The 16389-nt window shown below is 35.4% G+C and overlaps 1 protein-coding gene across 4 annotated transcripts in view; it reads right to left on the reverse strand.

Moving 5' to 3' along the window:
- The window catches only part of UBR3 (ubiquitin protein ligase E3 component n-recognin 3), a 270447-nt gene that overhangs the window by 131835 nt on the left and 122223 nt on the right, over window positions 1–16389 (reverse strand). For all 4 annotated transcript variants that reach the window (XM_058441285.1, XM_058441287.1, XM_058441284.1 and 1 more), the window contains 4 exons: window positions 10023–10164; window positions 6256–6360; window positions 4917–5090; window positions 2587–3047 (listed from right to left, as the gene is read on the reverse strand). In XM_058441285.1, the coding sequence (XP_058297268.1) occupies window positions 2587–3047; window positions 4917–5090; window positions 6256–6360; window positions 10023–10164 (882 nt within the window). The remainder of the gene's footprint in view (window positions 1–2586; window positions 3048–4916; window positions 5091–6255; window positions 6361–10022; window positions 10165–16389) is intronic.

Below are 16389 nucleotides of genomic sequence, written 5' to 3' on the forward strand. Positions count from 1 at the left end.
GCACTTAACAATTTTGATAAGTTTCTTGCTTTCTGAACTTCCTCTTGTGACTTCTCTAATGCCACTCACTCCAGTTTTTCTCTTACTCTGCTCAGCCATCCCTTTATCAGTCACCTTTGTAGGTACCCCTTCCTCAGTCATTCCCTTTAATGTTTTTCCCTTGAGTTCTATATTAAGTCTTCTCATTTTCTTACTGTATACCTTCTCCCATATACAAGGATTTACTACTACCTAGGTGCTCAAATCTGTAGCTCTAAGAATTCTCCCTTAAGTTTTAAACCCTGTATCTGTCTGGACATCTTCACCTGGGTGTCCCTCTTAAACTTAGTAGTGTCCAGAACTGAACAGATCAGTTTTACTACTGAGCCTGAGACCCCTCCTATACTCCATTATCTTGGTAAAAGGAACATTATCCAAGTCAGAAATCAGGGCACCATTCATGACATCTCCCTCATTTCTCACATCAAGCTGATGACCGAGTCTAACAACTTGTACCTGCTAAATATCTCATATACATCTCCTCCTCTCTTTATTATCATCACTGTCTTAGTTCAGACCCTTACCACACCAGCCCCACTAGATGACTAAGTTGCTTGCTCTCCCAATTTCCACTCTTACCCCACTCTAATCCACCCTCAGGTAATTATCCTATATATTATTCCTCACTTAAAATCCTTCCACAGTTTCCTTGTAACCATTTATACCCTATGCCAGTTAACGATATATGGTTACCTTCTTAGCCTTATGTCCTACTACTCCCATTAACACCCTGTGTACCTAATATAGTATCTGTTACACTATGTTAACACTACTAACAAACTATCTGTTTACCAGTCTGTCTCTCCATTATAGTATCAATTCCTCGTGGTCAGAAAGTCCAACACCGGACACAGATATGTCTAGAAAACTGCTTGACTGACACCCAGTGAATGAGAAATGGATCAATCGAGTTAGACCCATCTTAGGCTTGCTTCCACTGATCATTTAACCCATAACTACCTATATTTAATTTTAAAAGTAACTAAGAAGATGAAATTATCCAGAAAATACCTCTAAACTACACTTCAAACTGCTAAATAATGTATTAGTCATACTGCTCACAACAGTAGTCCAGATAACTCTGTTGACAATGATTTTTACCTATACAAAAGAGATTGAGATGATAAAGGTCCTAGGTTCTTTTTTTTTTTTTTTTTTTTTTTGAGACAGAGCCTCGCCTCGCTCTGTCACCCAGGCCGGAGTGCAGTGGCGCCATCTCGGCTCACTGCAAGCTCCACCTCCCGGGTTCACACCATTCTCCTGCCTCAGCCTCTCCGAGTAGCTGGGACTACAGGCGCCCGCCACCATGCCCGGCTAATTTTTTTATATTTTTAGCAGAGACGGGGTTTCATCGTGTTAGCCAGGATGGTCTCGATCTCCTGACCTTGTGATCCGCCCGCCTCGGCCTCCCAAAGTGCTGGGATTACAGGTGTGAGCCACCGCACCCGGCCTAGGTCCTAGGTTCTTAAATTAAGATAATATTGATGTGATCTCTCTGGACTCTCCCTAAGGGGAAATGTGTACCCTTCTCCTATAATTGTTGCTTTGGTAGACAAATTTGTCTTAAATAATAAAGAAATTAAAACAATGAATATTATTTATAACCTCAGAGAAGTGAGCAATGACTATCTTGAATTTGATCTGAAATCTTTTTTTTAAATGTCCTGGGTCTTTTAGCCTATGTATACTCATTAGAAGGCATGCTCTTTTTTTTTTCTTTAATAAACACTGAACCCTTTCCAAGAGTTTGACAATTATGCTGAGTTTCAATCTCTCAAGATTCACCTTGTCATGTTTATGACAGCACAGTCAGCAATGTTGACAAGGCTCTTGGGAAACAATTGATGACAATGCACAGTAACACAACTCTTCTGGCAAACAATGTACCACCGAAAAAAAGAACCAAACCATGCTCATAGTCCTTGATCCACAAACCCCACATAACATAGTACATATCTTGAGATTAAAAAAAAAAAAATCCCATTCTTTTTTTTCAAGAAAGTCAAAAGATGAAAAAAAAGTTTATAAATATCATTTAACAACAAATTATAAGCAACCTAAAGATCCAAAAGCTAGAAGCGTAAGTTAGTCAGAATGTGTTTTAAAACATCACTGTTTAAAAATCAGCAATCATATATTAATAAAGATTAGAAAAGACCAAAAGAAACTAAAGCAGTTGGATTTTTATTTTGAGAAATATTTTAAATATTTTTTCTATTCTCATTTAAAGCTGAACAGTTCAACTTTAACAGTAAGAGAATTATTAGATCCCTACAGCAGTAAAAGCAGTAGCAATTTTTCCAAAGAGACATACAGGTTTAAGGTAGTAATTTTACATTGGGGTCAGAAAGTCTCACCTGTCCGTCAATAAACTCAATATATCACATGTACAAGCACTGACTATGCTCCATTCCATTTATGTTACAAACTAATCAGCTATGACTGTTCCTGTTAAACATCCAGGTGATTATCCTCAAATGACCAAAAGGAAGAAAATATCAAATTTTCAACTATACACACATTTAAAACATTAAAGATAAAAATTACCTTTCTTCTTTGTCCAATGTTTTCTTCTCTGCTGCAGTGACTTTTTTAGGTGGTACAGGAGGGGTCACTTTTCTACATATCTCTTCAATGATCCGTTTGTTCATTCTACTTTGCGATGCAGCTTTTAGTAAAATTCTTTCCACGGCAGTTATACCATCTCCGTGACTGTATTTAGGAATTTCTGGTTGGATTAAAATTTCTATGTCATCAAGCCAAGGAGGATAGTAGGAGTTTTGTTTTCCTGAGAGTTTGTGGTGAAGTTTAATTAGCAAAGACAATATGCTTTCTTTAATTTCCAAAATGGCTGTAGTTAACTGTGGAGCTGAACCAGGAGCAGACCATTTACTTGAAGTTTTGGGACGAACCACCTGATTTGCTTCACTGCTACTGCGATTGATGATTTCCTGAAATTTCTTTCTACGTTCTGCTACTAAACTGAAAACTTGAGCTGTACCAGAATTCTACCATTAAAAAAGAGAAACAAAGAAAAATCAAGAGAAGTTATTTAGCATCATTTTAAAACCATATTAGTACTATATTTTCCAAAGGGAATGCTCAGTTTCATACAAAGATTTATTCAATAGATTTGCTCTTTAAATAAATCTGTCCCTTGACCTCTCTCTCAAATATATTTAATCCCACTCAATCTGGAAACAGTAGTAAGGAGGAGATCATCAGCAGTAACACCTCCTTTTCAACCTTCTGAAAATAGGCAAAGCTTAAGTAGTATCTACAGTCATATTAAAGAGAATCATAAACTAAATTATTCCTTAGTTTAAAGGTGTTCTGGTCAACATTCATGAAGAATAGGGTACTCTTTACTAACTTCTGGAAGACTGCTACAGTTTCCAGTTAAGAAAATTATAAATTAGTTTTTAAAAAAAAAATTTCTAAGCTAATAAATCTGAACTAGTATTTAATTTCACTTTTAAGGAACTTTAAAGTTTGAAAATTCTAACATAAATGCCTAAAGTTACTAAATTGAAATATAAGGATGAAAAATCAAACTGTTTCATATTTTAATATGAAATTTGTTTTATTAAATTTTAATATGAAATTAAAACTGTGATTTGTTTTTTATTTGTTTTTTGGTTTGTGGGTCAAGGACTATGATTTGTTTTTTGAACAGTTTTTTTTTTTTAAACTAAGTATTTTCCTCAATAATTTATCTCCTAAAAAGCTTTTTTGCTAAAGCAATCAAACTGTACCAGGACTCTTAGAAAACATCTTTTAATTAAGATATGAGTCAGTTTAATGATTTTTTAAAAGCGAGCATAGAAAGGATGCTCTAATATCAGTTGAGCTTTTGTGAGTTAAATGACAGTATACACTATTTTTTAACATCCAAGCTGTTTTTTAAAGTACTCTCTACCAGCATTAGAGGCAAAAGCCTCTTATGGAGTTTCCAGTTTTTGCTTACAGCAAAAACACGTTGTCAAAGACCAAGAAAGCTCCTACAAATAGACTCTACTATAAGAAATGTCTGACTCAATGTTCTCTACTCACAAAAATCTAGGTTGTGGAGACTAAAACTGCTTAAGTTTAGTTACTTATAATGTCATTTCAAGATTTTTCATTACTGCTTTTTAAAAATTAACTTACATGCAATGAGAGCGCTGATTTTCAAAATGAGTCCAAAGCCATAATATACAGAATTTAAGACTTTATAGGCTTATCAAAGTTAATTGCCATAGAAGCAAAAAAAAAAGTTATTTGCAAATGAGCATGCTGCTAGCAATTAAATTTATTTTAATTTAGAAAATATCCAAGTCATTTTTGAGATGTTAGTAATACAGTGGCAATGATGATTGTAAAGAGACTCAAATATGCTACCTATAATTGGTCCAAAATACTTTGAACACTAATAAGAAAAATACACTATTAAATACTCAGTATTATTTTTAAGCTCAATAATATAAATTTTCTTTAATATTAAACTTAAATCACTTTGTCAAAAAAAAAAAAACAAACATAAATCCAAGAAACTTTCTTTTACATTTAACCATATTAATTAAACACCCATACACACACAAATACTTCAAAGCGGTTTTTCCCCATTTCCGGTTAAAGCCATGTTGCTAGTTAATGAAAATATCATACACATCTACCTCTCTGTGAAGAACTTTAGGCCGTCGTGAACTCTGGCAGATTAAGGGGAAAAGACTGGTAAGGTAGAAGTTGCATAGATATATCAGAGGAAATAAAAGACAATTTAAAGTTATCTACAACCACATTTTTTTTTCTTTTGGATATTATAGGAACAGTATATCCCAACATAACACACATAACATAAAGCTTTTCCTTATTTTCTTTCTTACGTTTACACTTACTTGTAAAGAACCCAAGTTATCAGAGCTAGTACTTGCAGGTGAGTCTCTCTTTACTTCAGGAGCAGTCTCTGGAACTCTTACTCTAACATAGTTTATAAAGTGTCGCATGTTTGACACTAAGTTACTGCCAGGAAACCAGCTGTCATGACAACGTTCTGGTCCACCCACTGATGCCTAAAATAAAAAAAAAAATGAATATCAAGTCTTGTCACATCAGGTCCAAGGTACAACAGAGATGTAACAAGCCCCCAAAAATCATCCACTGCCTGTTATAATTCTGAATCCCTTATTGTCTCATCCACAAATTATAAAGTGAATAAATTTAAATAATAAAACCAAATTCAAACAAAAAATGCAGGAATAAATTTCTCAATACTAATAGGGGTATGTTCAATGGAATCAGCTAAATTCCCGATTTAAAACACATTTTTAAATGCATTTTTCAATCTAGAATACTGAACATTACAGAATATTCATCTTCACACATTGGTAATACAAATAATGCTAATTTGGACAAATTGGGAGGAAACTGAAAAATCAACCAAAGGTATCACCTAATCATAGAGGAATCTTTATAACCTTTTAAAATCTATGAAAGAACATATGTTGATTCAACTTGGACTACAAAGAACTACAAAGTGGTTTCTTTAACTTGTTTTTGCTATTATTATGCTGTGTTATATTTTGTCATTTAGGAGGGAAGAGATGAGGAGAATCTTACACATTAGTAAAATTAATTTGTAGTAACAATTGCTTTTATGGACACAATACTTCTGAAGTCCTGAAACAAATTAACAACTTTTACTCTTAAGTACTTTAAACATTCTCCCATATAACAATATTCATGCCATTACCTTCAAACCTTTACAGGAAGAATTTGCTACTCAAAAATAATCCCTAATCAAATTATTAGAATTTTTGGAGCTAAGTCCTAACTTCAATTTTACTGGTTATTTATTGATTACTGGTAACTGTTTGCCAATAATCAATTTTCTTAGCATAACACCAAAAATGCATTAAACACTTTTCTTAATTTTTGTGATAGGAATTACAAATTTCAAATTCAATAATTCCATAATGGAATTTAATGTATCAATGAAGGCCCTAAAAACCTGTATGTATTTGAAGATCCCAAAGGGCCTTTTCTAGTAGTTCTTTAAAAGAGATCTTATGAGTCTGATGAAAACATAAATACACCTCAAGATGAATCCATAAATATATTTTCCTAAGGCATTGGTCCTAACTAGGAAAAGTATAACATGCCTGGTTTGGCAACAATTGGTTGGAGCCAGATAGGGGCTGCCTATCTAAAAATTTTAAATTATAAAAAACTACTTACCTCTTCATCTGATTCTTCTTCGGCAGAATTTTCCAGTCCTAATTCAATCAGATATAAAACCATGCAGAGTACATGTTCTGACAGATTTTGATGATCCATCAAAATCTTTAAAAAGGGAAGAAAATGCCTCATAATTACTTTTTTCCACAAAATGTATTTCATTTAGAGATCCAAAAATATTTTACTGTTATAGATGAAAAGTACTTTAATATCTAGAAATACCAGTTCACAAATTTTCTAAAGGTATGTCAGAGAGTCCACTAAGAAAATTCGTACGAATATAAGTATTTAATAAAATAATTTAATAAGAATATTTTTATATCCTAATTTGCTGACATTCTTCTCTTGATGACAAGGCCATCAGATAAATAAGTTTACCAAATAGGATAATTCATGCAAATATGTTTAGCACAGCACCTGGCATACAACTGGCAGCACAATAAATGTTTATGGTGCATTAATATTCTTAAAAATATGTCTCTAAAATTAAAGTTCTGAGCCTCTGAGTATTTTGAGTAGCTACATTCATATGTATGTCAGTGTGTGATTTATATGGAGGAGAAAGGTAGAAGGAATGCAAGTGGTTAGTAAAAAGGCTTCTCTGAGGAAAATTTGATAAATCTGACCTATGGATTACTCAATACAAGCCTTATACATCTTACACAGGATTTCTGGGCTACCTACACCAATCACTCATTCAATATGATATAACAGACCACTAACCAGAAGATATCTAAAATACCACAAGTAACAAAATGGCCTGGCAGCTTTCATCTTGTCCTCAGTATAAAAGTCATCTGGCCAAATGATGGAAAGGATGAAAGGAAGAAATTCTGTAGGCAGCAGCAGTTTTAATTGAGGCGAGATAGCAGAGAGCAAAAAAGAGGACAGGATAAGCTGAGCCTCGCAGAAGCTGCCCAGATGGCTGAGGGGACTTGGAAAGGAGGTCTTAATTGCTTAAGACCTAACCTACCACAACTAAAGAATAGAGAGACTTTCAAGTCACTGACTCTCTCATGTTTTTCTGACGATTCAGAGGGCTTCTATATTCATCTGTTGTATGGCACAGTGGTGAAGAGCATAGGCATTCAAAACCTTTTAAGAAACAGATTTTTAAACAAATTTCTGTCTATTCCTAGTTGACCTTCAGCAACAGACTCTGGTCTTAGTCTTCTTATCTCTAAAATTGGAATTATAGAGCCCCTCCTAGCACTTTCACTTGTCCCATCCCCATCCAAAAAAAAAAAACAAAAAACAAAAACAAAAAGAAAAATAAAACTGAAATCATAGCCCAGAATTGTTGTAAGGATTGCATGAGTTAATATCTATCATTTGCTTTGTATAGTGTCTAGCAATGGGTGTTCAACAAATAGTGAGTGGGTGGTGCCAATAATGTGAGGAGCAGAGGCAGCAGCAGCAGGAGACTGAAGGCTGGGAGACCACAGAAGTCATCCTTTCTGATCCACTATGTTGTGGAGAGAAAACCAAGGCTCAGCCACACAACCAGCTAGCTAGTATAAGCAACACTAGAACACAGACCTCAGACTCCCAGGCCACTGACTATCATTACTATACTATCTCCTCTTGATAAATAAAACATTACCAGCTAAATTCAATTAAATTTTGACTTCAAAGCTTGTGGGATTACAGCTTTAAATGAATAACTTAAGAGCTAAGGAGGGAAAAAATCCCTCTATTAAGTACTTCAAAAAAAAAAAAGAAAGAAAGAAAAATGGTGCTTCCAGAGAGTTTTATTTTGACATTAAACACGTCAGAGGATAAAGGTGGTTTACTAAAATTGATTTTTAGAAAGTCGACTTGCCAACGCAATGTCAATGGAGAATTTTATTATTACTAGTAGTAAAATCAAGAAAGCTATTTTAAAGTTCAGAAAAATTCATTTATAATAGTCTTGTAACAACTAAAACATTGTCTTTTTATTTTTCATAAAATACTATTTGTACATTTAGCATATGAGAAAATTGAAAAATATAACTTGAAAGAGCATAATAAATAATTTGCCATAAGGCTTCCTTAATTTTTCCTGAATTACTTATTTGTCACTTATTAATTATTACTTATAACAGTACTTAGCTTCCCCATCTGAACTAGTTATTTAACCTCTAAAACTCAATTTCATATCTGAAAAAGGAGAATAATAACAGAACTTGCACTCATAAGGATTTTTGCTAGCTTAAACAAAATAATGTTTACAAGTATATATAAAGCATTTCAAACAAAATCTGGCACCAAGTAAATATTCAAAGACTGTCCATTATTTGTAAAACAAATACAAATATCTTTTCAGTACAAAAAGATATTCTACATTTTTTAATAAAGAAAAAGAGCATTTTAAATCAATTACTGAATAACCCTCTTCGAAGTTAATGAAAATAAACCACCCAAGGTGTTTTTTTGAGACATCTGTCCAAAATCGTAACAGGAAAACTTTAGAAACAAGTACAATGAAAAATTGGTCATGGGTAGGGTAGAAAGGAAGAGAAGTATAGAAATTCAAAAGTATTATTTCATTATAAAATTAAGAAAAAAACTAAAATTCCTACCTAACTAAATATATACTTTCTTAAATAATGTGTTAAATGATTCTACATAGTAATTGGAAATTTGTATAACAAATATTCTTATTTTTCTTTGAATTTCTTTTAATTTTTAATTTTTTAAATTCTAATTAGGAAGAAGAACAATAGGTTTTCTTTGTATCTACCTGCATAGATAGACATTTATCATGTCTATATAGTTATGTACATGAGTATAGTTATTTTTTTTCTTTCATCTTTCTTTTTTTCCCCCCACCCCGAGATGGAGTCCTGCTCTGTCATCCAGGTTGGAGTGCAGTGGCACAATCTGGGCTCACTGCAACCTCTACCTCCTGGGTTCAAGCAATTCTCCTGCCTCAGCCTCCCAAGAAGCTGGGATTACAGGCGCCCACCACTACACCCACCTAATTTTTGTATTTTTAGTAGTGACGGGGTTTCACCATGTTGGCCAGGCTGGTCTCAAACTCCTGACCTTGTGATCTGCCCACCTCAGCCTCCCAAAGTGCTGGGATTACAGGCATGAGCCACCGCGCCCAGCCTTCTTTCATCTTTCATGCAGATGAGATTATAAAAATCCCTATTATATACACACATACATACAATATTATGTTTCACACAAGTTTTTGAGTACACAATTAATGTTAGTCAAATAAATCTGTCTTATGTGAGAAGATCCCAAAATAAAACAAATTTTAGATAACAAGAAAGTAAAAGCATCATCTTGTGAGTTCCTAAAATGTTTGTCAAAAACAATGTTTGATCTTGCCACATAGAAACCACACTCAAATCCTTCCACGTCACTTTCCTGATTAGAGGGAAAAAGCAAAAAGAACCTCCCAACCTAAGATTCACTGGCTCACATAACTGCCATTCTAGTTTTGTCATTTTAGTGGGTTCTGATGGTTGTTTGGTCCCTGTAGCTCATTCCACACCTCTTGTAGTTCACTTACTGTTCTACAGAAGCCATAAACAGATATTTTTATCGGTAGCTAGATAAGATAAATAGTTTCTCACAAAGAATGCTGTAGCTATTCTGTTATGTTCAACTTGGATTTCAAATATATGTGATTATAACATATCTTCATACATCTTAAATGTATAAACACACTTTGCGTTATAAGTGGTACTTTAAAGTAAATATTATCCTTTAGGATTATTATTTAAAAATAAATTCTAAGCTTAGTCTTTCTATTCAAATTACTACTGTACCTTGTAAAGCAGAGTGAATAGCACAATGTGTAAAGTTTTACAGTGCAAAAGTCTCATAAGACCTTTATAGCTGGGATGGAGTGATGTCCTTTTCTTATACGGAGGCCAGGGATTTCCAGGAAATTTTCCACTCTGTTTTAAACTGTAAAAATAAAACAAAACTGGAATTAAATGAGAGCCTCAAAATCAAACTGTGGTTTAAATGTAATTTATAGACACCAATTTCTGTCACAATATTTTATGCAGTGCTATTTTTAATCAAATTGCTTAAAATGACAAAGAGGTATCTATTCTCCACACAATGAACATTACTATTTCTTTTCCTAATGGCTAAAAATGAGTAAAGAGAGCTAAGCTGAAAATTTAAAAATATATAAACTTTAAAGTGCTAACAAAGAGAAATGAACAGAAAGAATACACATGAAGTACTCAGCAAGGAAATTTCCAGCTGTAACAATTAAGCAAAATAGACAACCTGAAAATTCTCCCACTACCAATGGTTGGAAAAGCTGGATAAAATATAAATGTAATCTTTTGAATGCGTATTTGAGCTCACACAAAAGTGGAATTCTCCAGTTACCAGAAAAAAAGAAGGAATTAATGACAAGCACTAACGCTGTGCCAGTGGTTTTAAAGTCCTTGAGCAAATAGATCACAAGGTGTGTTGGGCTCACACAAGGCTCAGAGATAGAACTGAGATCCCACCTAAAGCTGAGACCCTTGACAGGCTTTACCCTCACTGAAAGAGTAACTCACAAGGAGAATGAATTAGCCTGTCTGTCTCTTCTGGGACGTAAGAACAAGTTCCCCAAGAAGATAATTATGAACTTGTGTGCAAATACAGTAGTCCCCTCTTATCTTCAGGGAACATGTTCCAAAGCCCCCAGTAGATGCCTGAAAATATGGATAGTACCAAACTCTCTACATACTGTGTTTTCCTACACATACATACCTATGATAAAGGTTAATTTATAAATTAGACACAGTAAGAGATTAACAACAGTGATAACAGATTACAGCAATATACTGTAATAAAAGTTAGGTGAATGTGTACATGCTTTCTCTCTCAAAATACCTTATGTATAGTAGTCCCCCTTATACCTAGTTTTACTTTCCACAGTTTCAGTTACTCATGGTCAACCACGGTCAGAAAATATTAAATTAAAATCTCCAGAAATAATTCATATGTTTTCAATTGCATGCCATTCAAAGTATTGTTATAATTGTTCTATTTTACCTTTAGTTATTACTGTTAATCTCTCACTATCTCTAATTTATAAGTTAAGCTTTATCATAGGCATGTATTGTAGGAGAAAAACATAGTATATATAGGGTTTGGATACCATCCCTCATTTTAGGCATCCACTGTGGGTCTTGGAACACGTCCTGAGGATAAGAGGGGGACCATTGTACTATACTCACTCCTGTTATTCTTGTGATGATATGAGATGATGAAATGCCTATGTGATGAGATGAAGTGAAGTGAATGATGGTAAGTAAGCACTGTGACATGGTATCGGGCTACTAATGACCTTCTAACAACATGTCATCAGAAGGAGGAACACCTGCTTCAGATGATCCTGAAACATCTGGCCATGACAATGTGATGGCTGGATGTCGGGAGCAGACAATGTCAATAACTAACAAGTGAGTAGTACACACAGCATGGTACACTGGATTAAGGAACAACCCATATCCCAGGTGGGACAGAGCAGGACGGCACGAGAATTCATCATCCTGCTTACAATGGCATATAATTTAAAATTTATAAATTATTTATTTCTGGAATTTTCCATTTAATATTTTTGGACAGCCATTGGCTACAGGTAACTGAAAGTACAGAAAACTAAACCAGATAAGAGGGGACAACTGTAATAGCAGCCTCATAACACAAAAGGCAAATTTTGAGGGAATTACACAGAGAAAATGACAAATTCACAACCACAGTAAAGGATATTAATATACTTATCTAAATGAGAGCCAGAAAAAAATTGGTAAAGAGTTTTAAGATTTTTAACAACACAATTAAGAAGCATGGGCAAAGGCAACATGCAACAATTAGAGAATACACATAATTTTAACAGCACTTAGAATATTTATAAAAATTGACTAAATATGTAGAATGCAAAGTAAATCTCAACAAATATCAAAAGAACAGATACATGAACCACATTCTCTTGTCACATAGCAAATAAAACTAGAAACCAACTTAAAAATATAACTCAAAACTCCAGACATGCAGACATTTTAAAGCACTATGATCTTAGAAATTCAGACACCATTAAAAATCGTAACAGAAAAATGTAAAGCCTAAACTATATAGAAAACGTTGTGGGCCACAACTAAAGCAGTACTTAGAAGGAAATACATAGTCTTAAAATGCATACATTTGTTAAAAAATCAACAGCTAAGCATCCAAATTATAGTTAATAATAATGTATTTTATATTTCAAAATAGCTAGAAGAACTGTAATGTTCCCAACATAAAAAGAAGATAAATGTTTCCGGTGACGAATATCCCAATTTCCCTGATTTGATCATCACACATTGTATACATGTATGAAACTATCAGAGAAGTATCTTCAAATACTGTGTAAAAGGTAACGTTAAGGCTAAGATATATCAATTAAAAATATTTTCAAAATCTATAACAATAAAAATTAAAAGGGAGTAATTAAAAATGAAAACCAAATGCACTAAAACAACAGCAACAACTAAGTATCCAAGAAAAGGAAAAAAGACAATCCAAACTAAACTGAAAGAAGATAATAATGGCCTGGCATAGTGACTCACACCTGTAATCTCAGCACTTTGGGAGGCCAAGGCAAGCAGATCGCTTTGAGCTCAGTAGTTCAAGACCACCCTGGGCAACATGATGAAACCGTCTCTACAAAAAATACAAAAATTAGCCAAGCATGGTGATGCACCCCTGTAATCCCAGCTACTCAGGAGGCTGAGGTGGGAGGATCGCTTGCGCCCAGGAGTTAAAGGCTACAGTGAGCCAAGATTGCACCACCACACACCAGCCTGGAAGACAGAGTGAGACTGTCTCAAAAAAGGAAAAAAAAGCCTGGCACGATGGCTCACACCTGTAAAACCAGCACTTTGGGAGACTGAGGTGGGCGGATCACGAGGTCAGGAGATCGAGACCATCCTGGCTAACATGGTGAAGGCCTGTCTCTATTAAAAAAAAAAAAAAAATGCAAAAAATTAGTTGGGTGTGGTGGCGGGTGCCTGTAGTCCCAGCTACTCAGGAGGCTGAGGCAGGAGAATGGCATGAACCTGGGAGACGGAGCTTGCAGTGAACAGAGATCCTGCCATTGCACTCCAGCCTGGGCGACAGGGCAAGACTCCATCTCGAAAAAAAAAAAAAAAAAAACAAAAACAAAAGATAATAAATAATAGAGGAAAAAAGAATAAGAATGAAATAGAAAATGGTGGTGGGAGGAGAGAGACAATCAAAAGTTGGTTCTTAGAAAACACAGTAAAACTGGCCGGGCGCGGTGGCTCACGCTTGTAATCCCAGCACTTTGGGAGGCCGAGGCGGGCGGATCACGAGGTCAGGAGATCGAGACCACGGTGAAACCCCGTCTCTACTAAAAATATTAAAAAATTAGCTGGGCGTGGTGGTGGGCACCTGTAGTCCCAGCTACTCGGAGAGGCTGAGGCAGGAGAATGGCATGAACCCAGGAGGCGGAGCTTGCAGTGAGCCGAGATCGCGCCACTGCACTCCAACCTGGGTGACAGAGCGAGACTCCGTCTCAAAAAAAAAAAAAAAGAAAACATAGTAAAACTGATAATCATCTGATATGACACCTAATTCAAAATAAGAAATAGCAAACACAAATAAATAATAGGAATAAAAACACAGGGAAGATTTTTTAATCATTAAGGATAAACTTAAGATAAAGATTTCTTAGAAAAATATAACTTAGCAATTTTTTTCAAGAAATAACCTAAGCAAGCCTATAACCTTTAAAGAAAGTGAACGTGTAGTTTTAAGTTATCCACAAAAAAAAGAAAAGATGTATGAGGCCCAGGTTGTTGAACAGGCAAGGTCTATTAAAACTCAAAGGAACACCACATGAATAAGAATGAAGCTGGACCACTACCTCACAGCATACATAAAAACTAACTCAAAATCGATCAGAGAATTTGATGTAAAAGCTTCAGCTTTAGTTTTATATTTTTAGGCATAAAACTCTCGGAGAAAAACATAGGTTTAGGTATTTGTGACCTTGATTTAGGCAACAGAAGGAAAATTAAATTAATTTAGGCAACAAACAGGAAAATTAAAGAAAAAAACTGGAATTCATCAAAATTTAAAACATTTGTGACTCAAAGAACACTTTCAAGTAAGTGAAAAAGACAATCCACGGAATGACAGAAAACATTTACAGACTGGGCGCAATGGCTCATGCCTGTAATCCCAACACTTTGGGAGACTGAGGCAGGCAGATCACTTAAGCTGCAGAGATCAAACCAGCCTGGGCAACACATGTAGAGACCCCATCTCTACAAAAAATTCAAAAATTAGCCACGTGTGGTGGCGTATGCCTGTAGTCCCAGCTACTCGGGAAGCCAATCAGGATCACATGAGCCTGGGGAGGCGCAAGGCTGCAGAGAACTGTGATCATGCCACCAGCCTGGGCAACAGAGTGACACTGTCTCAAAAAAAAAAAAGGGAGAAAGAAAATATTTGCAAATCATATAACTGATAAGTTTAGTATTCAGAATATACAAAGAGGTGTTAAAACTCAATAATAAAAAGTGCAATTAAAAAATGAGCAACAAAATTGGCAGCATATGGTACCTTTATAAATGGAGGTGGGAAGGTGGAGGCTAAAATAAGGAGGACTGGATGAAAACTGCCTTTCCACCACTGAAACAGAATTTTGGCTATAGAACTCATCTCTGGGGAGGATAAAATAGCAAGTACAATTGAGGATATGAGGATGAGAGATTAAAATCATCATATGCGTATTTGACTCAGAGATCCTAGGCCTTGTCTCCCAATCTGTTTACAGAATAATAGCAGCAATACCATTTCCTTCCGGGCAATATCTGAGGATACTTCCCTGAGGAATCTGACCAGGCCAAAAAGAAAGATCTCACACAAGTGCTTCTCAACAAACCTGCCTACCCAAATCACCCTATATTAAAATTCAGAATCTACAAGTTCCACCAATGCACTCAAGAGCTCTTAGTAACAAGCAGTCAACATTGTCAGACATCAGGGGAACGCCTCTAACTCGAAAGCTAGAGACTGAACAATAGAAAATGCATCTTAGATGGATTAAAGACTTAAATGTCAGACCTAAAACCATGAAAAGCCTAGAAGAAAACCTAGGCAATACCATTCAGGACATAGGCATGGGCAAGGACTTCATGTCTAAAACACCAAAAGCAATGGCAACAAAAGCCAAAATTGACAAATGGGATCTAATTAAACTAAAGAGCTTCTGCACTGCAAAAGAAACTACTATCAGCGTGAACAGGCAACTTACAGAATGGGAGAAAATTTTTGCAATCTACTCATCTGACAAAGGGCTAATATCCAGAATCTACAAAGAACTTAAACAAATTTACAAGAAAAAAATCAAACAACCCCATCAAAAAGTGGGCAAAGGATATGAACAGACACTTCTCAAAAGAAGACATTTATGCAGCCAATAGACACATGAAAAAATGCTCATCATCACTGGCCATCAGAGAAATGCAAATCAAAACCACAATGAGATACTATCTTACACCAGTTAGAACGGCAATCATTAAAAAGTCAGGAAACAACAGGTGCTGGAGAGGATGTGGAGAAATAGGAACACTTTTACACTGACTAGTTCAACCACTGTGGAAGACAGTGTGGCAATTCCTCAAGGATCTAGAACTAGAAATACCATTTGACCCAGCCATCCCATTACTGGGTATATAACCAAAGGGTTATAAATCATGCTGCTATAAAGACACACGCACACGTATGTTTATTGCAGCACCATTCACAATAGCAAAGACTTGGAACCAACCCAAAAGTCCATCAATGATAGACTGGATTAAGAAAATGTGGCACATATATACCATGGAATACTATGCAGCCATAAAAAAGGATGAGTTCACATCCTTTGCAGGGACATGGACGAAGCTGGAAACCATCATTCTGACCAAACTGTCGCAAGGACAGAAAACCAAACACCGCATGTTCTCACTCATAGGTGGGAACTGAACAATGAAAACACGTGGACATGGGATGGGGAACATCACACACCGGGGCCTGTTGTGGGGTGGGGGGAGTGGGGAGGGATAGCATTAGGAGATATACCTAATGTAAATGACAAGTTAATGGGTGCAGCACACCAACATGACACATGTA

The sequence above is a fragment of the Hylobates moloch genome, unplaced genomic scaffold, assembly GCF_009828535.3.
Source record: "Hylobates moloch isolate HMO894 unplaced genomic scaffold, HMol_V3 SCAFFOLD_1, whole genome shotgun sequence".
In the NCBI taxonomy this organism is placed as follows: domain Eukaryota; kingdom Metazoa; phylum Chordata; class Mammalia; order Primates; family Hylobatidae; genus Hylobates; species Hylobates moloch.